Source organism: Ranitomeya variabilis, chromosome 3 (genome assembly GCF_051348905.1).
Source record: "Ranitomeya variabilis isolate aRanVar5 chromosome 3, aRanVar5.hap1, whole genome shotgun sequence".
Taxonomy (NCBI): domain Eukaryota; kingdom Metazoa; phylum Chordata; class Amphibia; order Anura; family Dendrobatidae; genus Ranitomeya; species Ranitomeya variabilis.
The window spans coordinates 267,357,579-267,376,532 of NC_135234.1; the positions used below are offsets into that span (position 1 = coordinate 267,357,579).

Sequence of the window (18,954 nt, forward strand, 5' to 3'; positions counted from 1 at the left end):
GGAGCAATGATTCATGTCAGTACACTTGGTGTAACAGCTCTCCAAGGTGTGATCACTCCTTCTTAGATGCAGACTAATGAGCAGATCTAATTTGATGCAGGTGTTGTTTTGGTTATGAACATTTACAGGGTGATTCCATAATTTTTTCCTCAGAATTGAATGACTCCATAATTTTTCCCCTATGTTTGGTTAAAAAAGTAACCATTACTGACTACCACATTTTTTGTTCTTGATTTCTTTAAGTGTTTCTTAAAGCCAGAAAGGTGCCATTTGAAATGACTTTAGTTTTGTGCCATGTCTGTGATCTGCTTTTTTTCTACAAAATTAAACAACTGAATGAACATCCTCCAAGGCCTGGGATTCCATAATTTTTGTCAGGGGTTGTAGACTAGGACCATATCAGTCTAACTGGGGATACTGAACATAAATGGGGCATTTTTAACGAAATACTACTAGAATCCTGCAGAAAACGTATACCTTATGGTCATGAAATGTCAAGGAATAAAAAGAAACCATTATGGATAAATAAGAGTACAAAGTTTAATGTGACAAAAACAAAAGGCATTCAAATTCTTGGAAGCTGAGAATACTGAAAAAGCATTTCAGGACTATAAAGATGTAAATAAGGAATGTAAAAAAGAACTCAAGCTAGCAAAGATATCTACAGAGAAACAAATCGTCAACGACATTAAAATAAATCCCACATTTTTTTATAAATACATCAATGCCAAAAAGAAAAAAACAGATGCTATCGGCCCCTTAAAAGATGACAATAACAAGATAATTATTGAGGACAAAGAAAAGGCTGAGATATTAACCCCTTCCCGACCTTTGACGCCACGTAGGCGTCATGAAAGTCGGTGCCAATCCGACCTGTGACGCCTATGTGGCGTCATGGAATGATCGCGTCCCTGCAGATCGGGTGAAAGTAACTCCAATTTCACCCGATCTGCAGGGACAGGGGGAGTGGTACTTCAGCCCAGGGGGGGTGGCTTCACCCCCCCGTGGCTACGATCGCTCTGATTGGCTGTTGAAAGTGAAACTGCCAATCAGAGCGATTTGTAATATTTCACCTAAAAAACTGGTGAAATATTACAATCCAGCCATGGCCGATGCTGTAATATCATCGGCCATGGCTGGAAACACTGATGTGACCCCCCCCACCCCACCGATCGTCCCCCCAAGCCACCGATCTGTGCTCCGCTCCCCTCCGTCTTGTGCTCCGCACCCCCGTCCTCCTGTCCGCTCCCCCCGTGCTCCTATGCCACCCCCCGTGCTCCGACGCCCCCCCGTGCCCCGATCTCCACCCCCTTATACTTACCGAGGCTCCCGGTGTCCGTGCGTCTTCTCCATGGGCGCCGCCATCTTCCAAAATGGCGGGCGCATGCGCAGTGCGCCCGCCGAATCTGCCGGCCGGCAGATTCGTTACAAGTACATTTTGGTCGCTGTGATAGGTTCTATCACAGCGATCAAAATAAAAAAATAATAAATAAACCCCCCCCCTTTATCACCCCCATAGGTAGGGACAATAATAAAATAAAGAAAATATTTTTTTTTCTTTTTCCACTAGGGTTAGGGTCAGAACTAGGGTTAGAACTAGGGGTAGGGTTAGGGGTAGGGTTAGGGTTAATGCATGTGCACACAGTGCGGATTTGGACGCGGATCCGCAGCGGATTGGCCGCGGATCCGCAGCGGATTGGCCGCTGCGAATTCGTAGCAGTTTTCCATCAGGTTTACAGTACCATGTACACCTATGGAAAACCAAATCCGCTGTGCCCATGGTGCGGAAAATTCCGTGCAGAAACGCTGCGTTGTATTTTCCGCAGCATGTCAATTCTTTGTGCGGATTCCGCAGCGTTTTACACCTGTTCCTCAATAGGAATCCGCAGGTGAAATCCGCACAAAAAAACACTGGAAATCCGCTGTAAATCCACAGGTAAAACGCAGTGCCTTTTACCTGCAGATTTTTCAAAAATCGTGCGGAAAAATCTCACACGAATCCGCAACGTGGGCACATAGCCTTAGGGCTAGGGTTGGAAATAGGGTTAAGATTAGGCTTGTGGTTAGGGTTACGGATAGGGTTAGGGGTGTGTTGGGGTTACAGTTGTGGTTAGGGTTGGGATTAGGGTTAGGGTTGGGATTAGGGTTAGGGTTGGAATTAGGGTTACGGGTGTGTTGGGGTTAGGGTTGTGGTTAGGGGTGTGTTGGGGTTAGGGTTGTGATTAGGGTTATGGCTACAGTTGGGATTAGGATTAGGGGTGTGCTTGGGTTAGTGTTGAAGTTAGAATTGAGGGGTTTCCACTGTTTAGGCACATCAGGGGTCTCCAAACGCAACATGGCGCCACCATTGATTCCAGCCAATCTTGCGTTCAAAAAGTCAAATGGTGCTCCCTCCCTTCTGGGCCCTGACGTGCGCCCAAACAGTGGTTTACCCCCACATATGGGGTACCAGCGTACTCAGGACAAACTGGGCAACAACTGTTGGGGTCCAATTTCTCCTGTTACCCTTGCAAAAATAAAAAATTACTTGCTAAAACATAATTTTTGAGGAAAGAACAATTATTTTTTATTTTCACGGCTCTGCGTTATAAACTTCTGTGAAGCACTTGGGGGTTATAAGTGCTCACCACACATCTAGATAAGTTCCTTGGGGGGTCTATTTTCCAAAATGGGGTCACTTGTGGGGTGTTTCTACTGTTTAGGCACATCAGTGGCTCTGCAAATGCAATGTGACGCCCGCAGACCATTCCATCAAAGTCTGCATTTCAAATGTCACTACTTCCCTTCCGAGCCCTGATGTGTGCCCAAACAGTGGTTTACCCCCACATATGGGGTATCAGCGTACTCACAACAAACTGGGCAACAAATATTGGGGCCCAATTTCTCCTGTTACCCTTGTGAAAATAAAAAATTGCTTGCTAAAACATCTTTTTTGAGGAAAGAAAAATGATTTTTTATTTTCACGGCTCTGCGTTGTAAACTTCTGTGAAGCACTTGGGGGTTGAACGTGTTCACCACACATCTAGATAAGTTCCTTGGGGGGTCTAGTTTCCAAAATGGGGTCACTTGTGGGGGGTTTCTACTGTTTAGGCATATCAGGGGCTCTGCAAACGTAACATGATGCCCGCAGACCATTCCATCAAAGTCTGCATTCCAAAACGTCACTACTTCCCTTCCGAGCCCCGCCATGTGCCCAAACAGTGGTTTACCCCCACATATGGGGTATCAGCGTACTCAGGAGAAACTGGACAACAACTTTTGGGGTCCAAATTCTCCTGTTACCCTTGGGAAAATAAAAAATTGTGGGCTAAAAAATCATTTTTGAGAAAAGAAAAATTATTTTTTATTTTCATGGCTCTGCGTTATAAACTTCTGTGAAGCACTTGGGGGTTCAAAGTGCTCACCACACATCTAGATTAGTTCCTTGGGAGGTCTAGTTTCCAAAATGGGGTCACTTGTGCGGGAGCTCCAATGTTTAGGCACACAGGGGCTATCCAAACGCGACATGGTGTCCGCTAATGATTGGAGCTAATTTTCCATTCAAAAAGCCAAATGGCGTGCCTTCCCTTCCGAGCCCTGCCGTGCGCCCAAACAGTGGTTTACCCCCACATATGGGGTATCATCGTACTCAGGACAAACTGGACAACAACATTTGGGGTCCAATTTCTCCTATTACCCTTGGGAAAATAAAAAATTCTGGGCTAAAAATCATTTTTGAGGAAAGAAAAATTATTTTTTATTTTCACGGCTCTGCGTTATAAACTTCTGTGAAGCACCTGGGGGTTATAAGTGCTCACTATGCATCTAGATAAGTTCCTTGGGGGGTCTAGTTTCCAAAATGGGGTCACTTGTAGGGGAGCTCCAATGTTTAGGCCCACAGGGGCTCTCCAAACGCGACATGGTGTCCGCTAGCGATGGAGATAATTTTTCATTCAAAAAGTCAAATGGCGCTCCTTCCCTTCTGAGCCTTACCATGTGCCCAAACAGTGGTTTACCCCCACATGTGAGGTATCGGTGTACTCAGAAGAAATTGTCCAACAAATTTTAGGATCCATTTTATCCTGTTGCCCATGTGAAAATGAAAAAATTGAGGCTAAAATAATTTTTTTGTGAAAATAAAGTACTGTTTCATTTTTACAGATCAATTTGTGAAGCACCTGAGGGTTTAAAGTGCTCACTATGCTTCTAGATAAGTTCCTTGGGGGGTCTAGTTTCCAAAATGGGGTCACTTGTGGGGGAGCTCCAATGTTTAGGCACACGGGGGCTCTCCAAACGCGACATGGTGTCCGCTAAAGATTGGAGCCAATTTTTCATTCAAAAAGTCAAATGGCGCTCCTTCCCTTCCGAGCCCTGTCGTGCGCCCAAACAGTGGTTTACCCCCACATATGAGGTATCAGCGTACTCAGGACAAATTGGACAACAACGTTCGTGGTCCAGTTTCTCCTTTTACCCTTGGGAAAATAAAAAAATTGTTGCTAAAAGATCATTTTTGTGACTAAAAAGTTAAATGTTCATTTTTTACTTCCATGTTGCTTCTGCTGCTGTGAAACACCTGAAGGGTTAATAAACTTCTTGAATGTGGTTTTGAGCACCTTGAGGGGTGCAGTTTTTAGAATGGTGTCACTTTTGGGTATTTTCAGCCATATAGAACCCTCAAACTGACTTCAAATGTGAGGTGGTCCCTAAAAAAAATGGTTTTGTAAATTTTGTTGTAAAAATGAGAAATCACTGGTCACATTTTAACCCTTATAACTTCCTAGCAAAAAAAAAAATTGTTTCCAAAATTGTGCTGATGTAAAGTAGACATGTGGGAAATGCTATTTATTAACTATTTTGTGTCACATAACTCTCTGGTTTAACAGAATAAAAATTCAAAATGTGAAAATTGCGAAATTTTCAAAATTTTCGCCAAATTTCCATTTTTTTCACAAATAAACTCAGAAATTATCGACCTAAATTTACCACTAACATGAAGCCCAATATGTCACGAAAAAACAATCTCAGAATCGCTAGGATCCGTTGAAGCGTTCCTGAGTTATTACCTCATAAAGGGACACTGGTCAGAATTGCAAAAAACGGCCAGGTCATTAAGGTCAAAATAGGCTGGGTCATGAAGGGGTTAAACAGGCACTTTTCATCCATATTCACCAATGAACTGTCTGTTAGGGCTCATACTCATTTGCGAGAAAAACAGATGAGTGCAATCCGATAAAAAATCGGATTGCACTCTGACCAATATTATTCAATGGGTGACATCTCATCTGCAATTTTTTTTCTCAGCTGAAATTGGACTGAGAAAAAAATCGCAGCATGCTGCAATTTGCTGCGTTTCTTGGATGAGACTCGCCAATGCAAGTCAATGGGTGTGAGAAAAAAATCGCACGGCATACGGACTATCTGCATGTTGTCTGTTTTTTCCAGATACCTTACCATTCTGTGGCATAGAACACTGTAAATGGTCCTGTAAATGATTGTAGAAAAATAGTAGCAGAGAAAAAAACGCATTGCATACGCATGTCATACGGATGCTATGTGAGAAAAATCGCATTGTACTCGCATGGCACTCGTCCATTTTTTTCAGTCCAGATTACGGACCGTTTTTTTTTCTCTCAAATGAGTATGAGCCCTTACAGGATCATTCAACTAGGCAAAAATCAAAGTTCACATCCTGATATAACTAGTTTAACACACAAAAAAATACACTCTACATCTGAGCAATTTAAACATTGACAACTCACACAGCCCATATGTCATTCATCCTCAGATACTGAGGGAATTGAGCTTAAGAATTGACAAACAACTGTATCTCATATTTTTAGACTCTCTTGTAACAGGGGTGGTGGCAAGGGATTGGAGGATGGCTCACGTGGTACCGATATTTAAGAAAAGTAAGAAAGTGGATCCAGGCAACTACCGTCCGGTAAGCCTGACATCCAGTAGGACATCCAGTAGTGTGCAAAATTTTTGAGGGCATTATAAGAGATGACCTGCAGAAATATATTGTAGATAATATAATAACTGCCAGCATGGATTCATTAAGAATAAGTCGTGTGTAACTAACATGTTGGGTTTCTATGAGGAGCTAAGTGCAAACCTGAATGTAGGTAATGCGGCTGATGTGATTTATCTGGCTGTTTGATACTGTTCCACATAACAGCCTTATACTGAAGCTCCATAAGCAGGGACTGGGGAAACTATATGTAGATGCGTAAAGAATTGGCTAAATGACAGGAAACAAAGAGTTGTCATAAATGGGTATGTTCTCTAAATGGGATATAGTCAGCAGTGGGGACCACAGAGATCTGTGCTAGGACCGATTCTTTTTAATCTCTTTATTATTGACCTTGCGGATGGGATTGAGAGTAAAGTGTCAATCTTTACTGACGACACCAAACTATGTATGATATTAAAATCTGGCCTTGACATTACAATATTGCAAAACAATCTGAATAATAATTGGTGGAGGAAGGTTGAACTTGATCAACCTATGTAACTGTGAGTCCCCGCCCTTCATGTTTCGCAGCTGTTAGACCAGGGGTGGGGAATCTTTTTTTCTTCCAAGGGCCATTTGGATATTTATACCATCCTTCGGGGGCCGTACATACTCGGCCACAAAGTGCATCATGACTGTGGCACTGGTTTCAGGACATAATCTTTCATTGCATGCCCTTCAGTGTTCAGTAGTGAACACTGCATGTATGTGCTAGCAAAGCAAGAAGAAATTACTGAGCTGGTTGTAATCAAAATACACCTCCCTGCCCAAGAATGCAGTCCCTGAGAATCTGCTTGAGGGCCTTATAAAAGGTCATTGAGGGCCGTAAATGGCCCTGGGGCCTGAGGTTCCTCACCCATGTTAGACTGTCAAAAGAAAAAAAAAAAGGGATTTTCTGCCATACACCTGCAATCCCCACATGTTCTTTTGGGTCTCTAACAGCTGCAAAACATTCAAACTCGCGTAGCGAGTACTTGCGCTCAACACTGTTGACTACATATTCATTGTGACAACCTAATCTTATCAAATTCTGTGTAGTACCTTTTGGGTACAAACACCTCACTATACCCCTGGATAAAATCCTTGAGGGATGTAGTTTCCAAAATAGGGTCAATTGTGGGGAGTTTCTGCTGTTTAGGCACCGTAGGGGCCCTGCAAATTCGACATGATGCCCGCCATCTTTCAGCCAAATTTGTGTTCCAAAATTCAAATATTGCTCCTTCCATTCCAAGCTCTGCCGTTTGTCCAAATAGAACTTTTTGACTAGATGTGGGGTATTGCCCGTCTCACAAACTGTGGGGTCCAATATTTGGCGTTACCTCTTGCAAAAGTGAGACATTTGGGGCTAAACCATGATTTTAGAGGTAAAATTTAATTTTTTTTTCATTACACTTTTTATTAATTCCTGTGTAGCAACTGAAGGATAAAAATTTTCCAGACAACAGTTTTAAAGTGGATGGGTTTTTAAAATGTTATCACTTTGGGGAAGTTTCCAATATAGGCCACTCAAAGTCCATTATTCTTATGGGTCATGGCACCAGCAAACCATAACTGTAAAATCTGCACTATAATATGGCACTCCTTCCCTTCTGAGTCTTGCACTGTGCCTCAAAAGTTGTTCCCAATTACATGGAGGGTATTGGTGTACTCCGGAGAAATTGCGCAACAAACTGAGAGGTCCATTTTTTTCCTATTAGCCCTTATAAAAGTTAAAAATGTGGGGCTAAAACAACATATTAGTGATAAAAATGTAATTATTCTTTCTTCCCTGCCCAATGTTACAAATTTCTGTGGCACTTGTGGTGTCAATATGATCACTGCACCCCTAGATGAATTGAGAGGTGTAGTTTGTAAAATGACATCACTAAGGCTAGCTTCACACTAGCGTTCGGTAGGGCTGCGGACGGCAGCCTTCTTTCTCCATGAAGCCCCGCCCACTGTTGTGTCTCTTCCTTCAGCTCCGCCTACGTCTGCATGCGTTCTGCCTACCCTATCTTTAACATTGGGTACACAGGCCATTTGGATGTCTCCGCATGCATCGTTTTGAAGCTGCGCCGACTTCAACAAAATCCGAATATGTTGCGTTTGACGCAGGTCAGTGCAGCATCAAGACGACGCATTCGGAGGCATCCGCATACATCCGAATGGCCTGCTTACCCAATGTTAAAAATAGGGTAGGCAGGATGCATGCAGATGTAGGCGGAGCTGAAGGAAGAGGCGCGGAAGTGGGCGGGGCTTAACAGAGGAAGACCGCTTTCCATCCGCAGCCCTGCCGAACGCTAGTGTGAAGCCTGCCTATTGAGGGTTTCTGTGTGAATGCGCCCTTAACAATGTACATATCGTTAGGTAACTAGGCAGAAACAAGTGCAAAGTATGTCTTCCTAGTTTGATCCAAGTCTCATGGGTCGACGTAATGGCCGAGTCTGATCTGTAGGACAGATGAGAATAGGAGACGCTCTGTCCTCTGGGCCGGAAACATGGACCCATTTTAAAAACTGATGTGTATATGGCTCAATGAAACGCTATGGGTCAGTGTGCTGTCTGAGAATACAAGGAACAGCTCTACATGGAAGTATGAATGTAGTCTTGTGTCATGAACTAAGGTCTATGGGGAAATGTTACTTAACTATCTACATGCCACAAACTGAGTGCTGTGAGGGGAATGAGAATTCCGGACATTGACCAACAGTAGGTGAACATTAGCTACAAAAATTATGTACTAATAAATACATTACCTCATTAATGATTAACACTGATGTTTATTTTCACAAAAGAAAACCTTGATTTTTTAAAAATAATAAATTAACACAATTTACACTTTGTGGTAGTGTTTTTCATTTACTAAAGCCAGATATAGCTACAAAGAATCAGAAATGTGATTATGAACTGAGGCTAACCAGTAACTAGGAACTTATCTGTTTAGATACACAGACTGTGGTATTCCATCTCCGTACACTGCATGCTTCTGGGCCAAGAGACCTGGCTAAAGCTTACCATTGACTGATCCCCACCAATCTCACATTAATGAGAATAGGCCTTCATTAGCAAAGTCACTAGTCAAGAAGCCCATCCAATGTTTTCTTCCTTAACCATTCATGAAGTGTTTTGTGTCTGGCGTTCAGTAACTATCGTGATGCTTTTAAAGTGGCTTCTGCAGGTTTCTTTCTGAACTTCACAGATGCCTATGTATATTTGTAATACTCATATGTATTTTACTAACTTTCCATGAAAACACAGATTTAGCACTGCATGTACGTGATGTGTGTATTATTTTCTCTTGTTTTAGAGTTTGTAAACTCTGCTTCAAATCTGTTAAAACTTCTTCCTGACCTACTACTAGAAAGATTATGTTTCCGAACTATTACAGCTGGGAAACAAGTTTTCAAGAAGCCATGCAAGAAATCAGAGTGTGAAACAAGGAGGGATTGTCTGGCCAAAACTATCTATGCTAGGTGAGATAAAAAGTTGGTAAATTCAAACTATTGGGAATAACTTTTAACTCCACAGTGTGTTTAAATAATTCAGGTGTTACTCACCCTCCCCTGGTCTCCACCACAGCCATGGTCTTTGCTGTCAGCGTAGATGACCACTGCATAACCGGGCTCATGGTGTCCAGATCCGAAGAGCGACTGAGCCCAGTGATTGGCTACAGGGTCATGTTCTCTGCTGACAAGTTTCAGTAGAGCTGTAATGACTACAAAGGCATAGGGTGGGCCTGGGCAGGATGATTTTATTTTATTTATTGGTAGAGGGGAGGGAAAGATTATTCCCAGAAAACCCCTTTAAATAATTTTTAATGTTTATAACAAGTCACTATTAAAGTAAAGACTTCATTTTTTACTCAAGTGAAATAATTTTGTCCAACATGGGAAATTATACAACCTTGCATATCACTTTATTAGGGAATTTAGCTTAATTCCAGTAAAAATTCCATATATAGTAAGTGGTTTCCAGACCCCTGCAGTCTAATTTGCCTTCCTTCAGCTGCATTGATATCAGTTGGAGTACAGATGATGGCAGTGAAAGTGTCTTCCTCTCAGTGGTTTGCTTATCAAAACTCTGAATGGAATGCTGTAAAGTTTGCATTGGATTTACTACCACAAGCACGCTGTTCTCATTATGCCCTCCCATCCTCGCCTCAATTGTGATCCTTAGGGCTGTCCCACACGTCCAGATAATTCCGGTACCGGAATAAATCGGTACCGGAGTTATCCGTGTCCGTGTGCCTGGGAACTCACGGAGGCCATACGTGCGGCACACGTGTGCCGCCCGTATGGCGAGTGGGTACCACACGGAGCGTGTGGTACCCACTCTGCATGGTGCTGAAGCTGCGATTCATATCCTCTCTGCAGTAGCGTTTGCTGCAGAGAAAATATGAAGAATAGTGTTTAAAATAAAGATCCATGTGTCCGCCGCCCCCCCACCCCCTGTGCGCCCCCCCGCTGGTCAGAAAATACTTACCCGCCTCCCTCGCTGCTTCCTGGTCTGGCCGCGGCTTCTCCTGCATGCGGTCACGTGGGGCCGATCATTTACAGTCATGAATATGTGGCTCCACCTCCCATAGGGGCGGAGCCGACTATTCATGATTGTAAATGATCGGCCCCACGTGACCGCATACAGTAGGAGGCGCGGCCAGACCAGGAAGGAGCGAGGGAGCGGGTAAGTATTTTCTGACCAGCGGGGGGGGGCGCACAGGGGGTGGGGGGGCGGCGGACACATGGATCTTTATTTTTAACACTATTCTTCATATTTTCTCAACAGCAAACGCTGCTGGAGAGAAGATATGAATACCGGCTTCAGCACCATGTGGGGGGGACAGCGCTTACTGTAGCGCTGTCTCCTGCACGCACACGGACCCCAGACGGAGAATGTCCGTGTGAGGTCCGTGTTTTACGCGGACCCATTGACTCTATTGGGTCCGTGTAAAACGTGCGCTCCCACGAACACTGACATGTCTCCGTGTTTGGCACACGGAGACACGGTCTGCAAAAAATCAATGACATCTGCACAGATGCATTGATTTTTATGGGTCTACGTGTGTCAGTGTCTCCGGTACGTGAGGAAACTGTCACCTCACGTACCGGAGCCACTGACGTGTGAAACCGGCCTTACAGGGTGACTGTGGATGCATATCCAGTGCTTTCATTCATTAGTATTCCGTGGGCAGTGTGGGTCTGTTTATTGACACACATTATAAACATTATCTTACTGGCATGTAAGGAGGTGGGGGGCTCTATGCATAATATTTTTTGTTGTTGTTTAAGTCGCTTTTTTTTTTTCTTTTTCTTTTTTTTTCTTGTCATATTTGTCGATTTTTTTTTTTTTTGTGCCAAGTGCTTAAAGATAGTGCACTTGGTTCATACATTTTTGTGCAAAATCATTAATGCTCTATACATTTGTCTTAAACCTTTTTGGAGACCTTTTAGCATATTATAGTCACATGTTCTGATAAAATGTTGCACAATTTGTGCAAAAATTCCAGGTGCACATAAAATCATTCTAGTGGGTCACATTTGTACAAAATTTTTTTTTAAAAAGCAGTCGTTTTGAAACCATTTACAAACCAATTTTTTACATTTTAGTCATACTTCCCTGTTTTTCCACAAAGAGTTTTCAGCAAGCTCATTATATTGAGAAGCAGGATTACAATGACAAATAGCACCTGATTTTTCACATGCTCATTAGACACATTAATACAAGAAAGAGGGTCTGAGTCAGTCTATTAGTGCTAATATACATGTGAATTTCCTGAAACCGGAACTTGGTCTAAAATAGCCTCAGTATCCATCATTAAAATTGCCAAATTTCTATTTTTATTTTTTTTATTTTTAATGAGAGATTGAGATATACGGGAAACAAATATTGCCAAAAATGAAAAACAAGTACAAAAGAGAAAGGCCAATACATAGTGATGAGAACACCCAATTAAATATAAAAATATGTCTTTATTAAACACAATTAAACATACACAATAAAAACATAAAAAACCCCACATCAAAACAGTTAGACACCACGAGTCTATTATAGTGACAAAACCATGATATGAGGCTGCCAGTGTACTACGTAGACAGTAGTAACCCTTAATGATATGCGGTAACTTTGTGCAGATATCCAAGACAGTAGGAACCTAGATTTAATTGCAATCCTGTAGAATACTCTACAATACCTAATTGTATGTGTACAGTGACACACTGCGATTGTGAAAAGTTATCACATAAACTTGTCCAAACGGACTACCCCATGTAAATGGTATGCCTCTACAGTATGCAAATGCAGTAACCCAGATGAGTACACATAAAATATGTGCAAAAAAAACAAGAAGAGGGTACATGGTATATGTACAGGAAGGGACAGTAAGAAGTAGCAATCCAGCACATACGAAGTCCACAGGAGTATGTGGGAATCCTCCTGGGTAATGCAAGATCATATATTCCCGAAACCACCATAACTCGCATATGCTCGAGTGAGTGTAAAAAGACCGTGGAAAACTGTTAGCAAAAAGAGGAACGGGTGTAAAGAAGAACCCCACACGTATTGCTGTGACAAAACCAAAAACTTTCAGCACAAAAACATGATTTAACTAATAGTTGTTGGTGACACGTTACTTTTCAAACCGGCAATAGGCGATTTTCAAATAGTTCCTTCTCTCCAATTCAGAATACATCCCTTGATCAACAACGCATCTCTCATAATCTCATACACATATAATTGATAATGTTATTTCCATAGTTTCACTGCTCTTACAATGAAGCATTTTACCCCAGTCCTGATGAAATGCTTGCTGGCGTATGTTCCTGATTTATTAAGGCACATACGTTATGTCTCTTAATAAATTAGGCACATTGCATTCTATGTGTGCACCACAAATAAAAGTATATGCTCGGAATGGGCTGATGTAGATTGGCACTAAAATTTGTGCCACTTTCTGGAGTAAATTAAAAGATCTGCCCCCATTTAAAAAGTTCAGTGAGCATTGGAGAAAGTTTTAAAAGGTGGACATTTTGGAATTCAGAAGATGTGCATCATAATTTGCAGCTTTCTATGTCAGTTTCTGGCATAGGGGCAATAATAATTGTCACCTAATGCTCCCTATGAGGCTCTGTGCCCACGATGCGGATTTTGCTGCAGGTCCGCAGCAGTTTCCCATGAGTTTACAGTACAATGTAAACCTATGGGAAACCGAAAACACTGTGCCCATGCTGCGGAAAAAAACACGCAGAAACGCAGTGGTTTACATTCCGCAGCATGTAAATTCTTTGTGTGGAATCTGCAGCGGTTTTACACCTGCTCCATAATAGAAAACCGCAGGTGTAAAACCGCAGTGGAATCTGCACAAAAACCGCGGTAAATCCGCAGGAAAAACTCTGTGTTTTTGCCCTGCGGATTTATCAAATCCGCTGCAGAAAAATCCGCAGTGGACCATTCTACGTGTGCACAAACCCTAAGGTGAGTCCCTTACTATGCCGCTTTTTCTCTTCACGCCACGGCCTGTCGCTTCCCTCTCAGCGTTTGCGGTCTGTACCTCAGCAGCATTCTTGCAGGACGACTGCTTCCATTGCTGCGCAACCCATTTTTCCTCACACTGACTGGCTACTCACACTGACTGGCTACTTTTAGTAACTGGCTTAGTGATAGAAAGCAGAGGGTGGTTATAAATGGTATAGTCTCTAACTGGGTCACTGTGACCAGTGGGGTACCGCAGGGGTCGGTATTGGGACCTGTTCTCTTCAACATATTCATTAATGATCTGGTAGAAGGTTTACACAGTAAAATATTGATATTTGCAGATGATACAAAACTATGTAAAGCAGTTAATACAAGAGAGGATAGTATTCTGCTACAGATGGATCTGGATAAGTTGGAAACTTGGGCTGAAAGGTGGCAGATGAGGTTTAACAATGATAAATGTAAGGTTATACACATGGGAAGAAGGAATCAATATCACCATTACACACTGAACGGGAAACCACTGGGTAAATCTGACAGGGAGAAGGACTTGGGGATCCTAGTTAATGATAAACTTACCTGGAGCAGCCAGTGCCAGGCAGCAGCTGCCAAGGCAAACAGGATCATGGGGTGCATTAAAAGAGGTCTGGATACACATGGTGAGAGCATTATACTGCCTTTGTACAAATCCCTAGTTAGACCGCACATGGAGTACTGTGTCCAGTTTTGGGCACCGGTGCTCAGGAAGGATATAATGGAACTAGAGAGAGTACAAAGGAGGGCAACAAAGTTAATAAAGGGGATGGGAGAACTACAATACCCAGATAGATTAGCGAAATTAGGATTATTTAGTCTAGAAAAAAGGCGACTGAGGGGCGATCTAATAACCATGTATAAGTATATAAGGGGACAATACAAATATCTCGCTGAGGATCTGTTTATACCAAGGAAGGTGACGGGCACAAGGGGGCATTCTTTGCGTCTGGAGGAGAGAAGGTTTTTCCACCAACATAGAAGAGGATTCTTTACTGTTAGGGCAGTGAGAATCTGGAATTGCTTGCCTGAGGAGGTGGTGATGGCGAACTCAGTTGAGGGGTTCAAGAGAGGCCTGGATGTCTTCCTGGAGCAGAACAATATTGTATCATACAATTATTAGGTTCTGTAGAAGGACGTAGATCTGGGGATTTATTATGATGGAATATAGGCTGAACTGGATGGACAAATGTCTTTTTTCGGCCTTACTAACTATGTTACTATGTTACTATGTTACTCCCCCTTCACCCTGGTTACTGGCTCACTCCAGCTTCAATCTCGTTCTCCCCAGGAACAGAAGGTTCGGCACCAGCAGTTCCGGACCCAGCACTTTAGCAGCTCTGGCAGCCCGGTCTTCCCTTCTACACATATTTATGTAAAAATAAAATTAAATGAAAAAGTACACACATTTGATATCGCCGCGTCAAAACTATCTGATCTATAAAACTGTCACATTATTTTACTCCTTCAGTGAACATCGTAAAAAAATGAAGCGTAGCAAAAATGTTGTTTTTTTTCTATCATACAGGTGAACAAAATGCAGAATAAATTGTAAATGTTTTTTCTATAACATTGTTTTTATAGTGTAAAAGCATCAACATATATAAAAAAGATATAAATGTTTTATCCCTATATTTGTTGTATACTGGACCGAAGAAAATCAGCTTTTTTTTTATAACTTTTACCACACAGTGAATGGCATAAAAAAAAACAGCAATACTATCCCTAAATTGCTGCTGTTTTTACTAATTTTGCCTCACAAAAATTGGAATAGAAAGTGATAAAAAAAAGTTTGTACCAAAAAAATGGTACCAATAAAAACTCCAACTCATCCCGCAAGAATCAAGACCTCACATGACTGTATTGGACCAAAAATATAGCTCTGAACATAGTGATGCAAAAAAGCATTTTTAGTGTGACATGTTAGCAAAATCTAAAAAAAGTATGTATATATGTATAAATCTGGTATCGCTGTATTTACACCTACCTGAAGAATAAAGCAGCCTAATCACTTATACCGCAAACTGAACAGCTTAAAAAAAAATTAAAATAAAACCAATTCTTGACCTGCTGTTGATATGGTCCATTCTGCCTCCCAAAGATCGCAGTAATGCTCGGCTCACATTTATCCTGAGCTCTACGCTGGACGCTTACACCGGGGTTTCAATGTAAATCTCTGAAATACATGATTCCGACGGAACTTACGACGTAAGATTCCCTATAATGAGGCTGATGGAGACACAGTGGATGCCATCTGGCCTATAATTCGGGCCATCTTGTCCATCTTTTTAGACGTGCATAGAAGCGTCGCAGTCAGGCCACAGTTTTGTGCACCACTTGGGCCACAGAGGCCAAACGGAATCTGGAGTAACTCTGCCTGCCTCATTATAGTGAATGGATCCTTTGGGGTTTCATCTGGATCACATATTTCAGAGATTTAGGTGGAAACCCCATTGTGAAGGCTCAGCTTAGAGCACAGGATACATTTGAACTGATCCAAAATCTTCTGTACCACAAAATGCCGCCAATAAAAGCTTCACCGCAGCCCACAAAAAACAAGTCTCCAATCAGGTCCTTCACCTGTTAAAAGAAATATAGAGAGTGTCCACATTATTAGTAGCATACATGCACTGGGAAAGCGATATGGCTCTAACCTAATGAAATCCAACTAAATCTGCACTTCCAAATCCAAATGCCCGCCCTCTTTTGAGCCCCACAGTGTGCCTTAAAGCGAACCTGTCAGCTGTTTTGGACATTATAAGATACGGCCACCGCCTTTCAGGGCTTATCTACAGCATTCTATAATGCTGTAGATAAGCCCCCGATCCGACCTGCAAGTGAAGAAAAAAGTTTTATTATACTCACCCAGGAGGGCCGTCCAGTCCGTTGGGCGTCACAGGTCCGGGTCCAGCGCCTCCCATCTCCTTATGATCGCCACCATCCTGCTTCTTCATTGCTCCCCGGCATCGCGCTGCTGCGCAGGTGTACTTAACTGCCCTGTTGAGGGCAGAGCCAAGGCGCCGGGAAAGGTCCGAGAGGCCCAGTGCCTTTGCTCTGCCCTCAACAGGGCAGATAAGTACGCCTGCACGGGAGCGCTATGCCGGGGAGCGATGAAGCAAGCAGGAGGGCGGCATCCCCCCCTGGTGAGTATAATAAAACTTATTTTTCTTCACTTGCAGGTCAGATCGTTGGCTTATCTGCAGCATTATAGAATGCTGAAGATAAGCCCTGAAAGGTGATGGCCGCATCTTATAGCGGCCAAAAAAGGTGACAGGTTCCCTTTAACCGCAGTTAGTGTCTACTTGTTTGCCATTAATGTAGTGAGGCGATCCCACTTAATTTGTGGCTCCTGAAGCACAAGCTGGGCACAATGTACTGAGCACTCCAATGTATTGGACACTATCATGGAATATTTGCAATGCTTGCTTCTGCATGTTGTTTTTTTTTTTTCTGGAAAACACACAAAAGTCAAAAGCATTGCTACACCCGTAGATGAATTCTCAGAAGAGTGTAGTTTACAAAAAAGGGTCACTTGACGTGGGTTTCTGCTTTTCTGCCACTTGGAGGCTTTGCAGATGGAATCCACAATCTATTTTTAGAAAAATGTTCGGCTCTTTAGGCCACCATGGCTTTGCCTCTATTGATGGTCCCCTGATGAGCCCCTATATCAGGAGGGGGCGAAACGCATAGGGACGTGAACTATGAAACAATTCATTCAGATAAGTAACCTGTTTTAGTTTCATTAGCTTGCTGGCCACAAATATTCATGGCAATACATTTGGTATTGTGTGGCACAGTCGCTCATGGCATATTAATCAGGAGAATTCAGCGAATGTATATATTTATCAGGCTTTACCAGAGCCTGCTATGAAACAGGACGTAAAATATGAAATAACTTGGGTGACTCCGATAAGTAACTTGTTCTGTTTTCGTTAGCTTGCTGGCCACAAACATTCATGGCAATACACTTGATATTATGTGTGGCACAGTTGCTCATGGCATACTAACCAGGAGAATTCGGCGAATGTATATATTTATCAGGTTTTACCAGAGCTTACTATGAAACTATTCTATTTCTTTTGGCTTATAATTGATTAGAGAGTAGATCTGGATATTAGAGTGTTAGACTGTAAATCTAGGATAATATTTATATAGCCCTTTTTTTGGACTTTTTCTTCAGTCATATCAATGACAGCCACAGAATGAAATATTAGGGTAATTTTTAGTCCCTTACATTCTGAGTGGACAACGTCTGGCAACTCTTTACAAATTTTACACATCATTACAGGACTCTATCCTTATATTTGGTTAAACTAATCTGGACATCTCTATAGCCAAGGAAACAAGCTATTTGTGTGCATAGTGTTGGGTGTGGGTAGCTGACAGGGCCTTCAGGGATAGAAGGGACAGCCGTCGCGGAGTGGGTTCGCCGTGTCGAACTTGGGGTGCCAACCTCCACTGTCAGGAAGGTACAGCTTTTGTAGGACTTTATCAGGGCCACATTAGGCTTGTGTATCATTTTTTCTGTTTTTTTCTGGTATTTTCCAGATTAGTACCCCTGTACCAATACCCATTTTCAGTTTGGTGATGGTAATTTATTTATTTGCTTAGTGTTGATCATTTGGTCTTTTAAAATATTTGCAAATAAAGATATTTTAGGGTTGTATTCTTTTTGTGGTTTAGTTTTGACTTTAAAGTTTCCATTTTGAAACGCTCCACTCGGATATATCGGTTTAACGCTTTTAAATTGAATATTGTCCTCATTGAGCAGTCTGGTTTTGGTGTAAGGAAAAGGGTGCTGTAAAATCCCTCTCCTATTTGGTGATGTGGTACCTTCATCAGTACTTCTTTCTGCAGGAAGATTTGAATTCCTTTTTCTAGTGTGGCTTGGTTTTTCTTGGCCACCCGAGTGATTATCATCCTCCGCGGCAGGGGCCTGAGGAAACTTAGTCGCAGGCCCTCTGATAACAAATTGGTTATCCAACGTGAGGTGGTTAATGCTGACCATTGGTGGAGAAAATGTCAGAGTCTTCCCCCACCGGATTTTTGGCGTCATTGAAGTTTGGAGTGTGATTTAGGGGGAGGCTTATTGAAGAGTAATCCCCTATCTTTCCTCCAAGGAGGGTTTTCCTCGCATGGCCCTGTCGTCTGCGCGTCCCCGGCCACCTCTATTCCCTGATCCACGAAAGGACAAGCGTGCATCACCCCAACGGCGCCTAGAGAAGGAGGGTGGTGGAAACCGTTTCTTCTTATCCGATGCTCTTTCCAAAAGTTCGTCTAACGCCTTCCCAAAGAGGTACTGACCTTCACATGGGGCTGAACAGCTTTACTTTTGACTGAAAATCTGCAGCCCAGTTTTTAGCCATAGTGTCCTGCGCCCTGAATTAGATAGGGCGCACGCACGGGCGGCACATCGAACGGAGTCAACTGATGCGTCCGCTAGGAATCCCGCCGCCTTTTGTAAGGAGGGTATTGCCTCCAAT

General features: G+C 42.6%; 1 protein-coding gene across 5 annotated transcripts in view; it reads left to right on the top strand.

Moving 5' to 3' along the window:
- MYO19 (myosin XIX) overlaps nucleotides 1-18,954 on the top strand; it is a 554,640-nt gene that overhangs the window by 353,751 nt on the left and 181,935 nt on the right. For all 5 annotated transcript variants that reach the window (XM_077295453.1, XM_077295452.1, XM_077295451.1 and 2 more), the window contains one exon: nucleotides 9,279-9,444. In XM_077295453.1, the coding sequence (XP_077151568.1) occupies nucleotides 9,279-9,444 (166 nt within the window). The remainder of the gene's footprint in view (nucleotides 1-9,278; nucleotides 9,445-18,954) is intronic.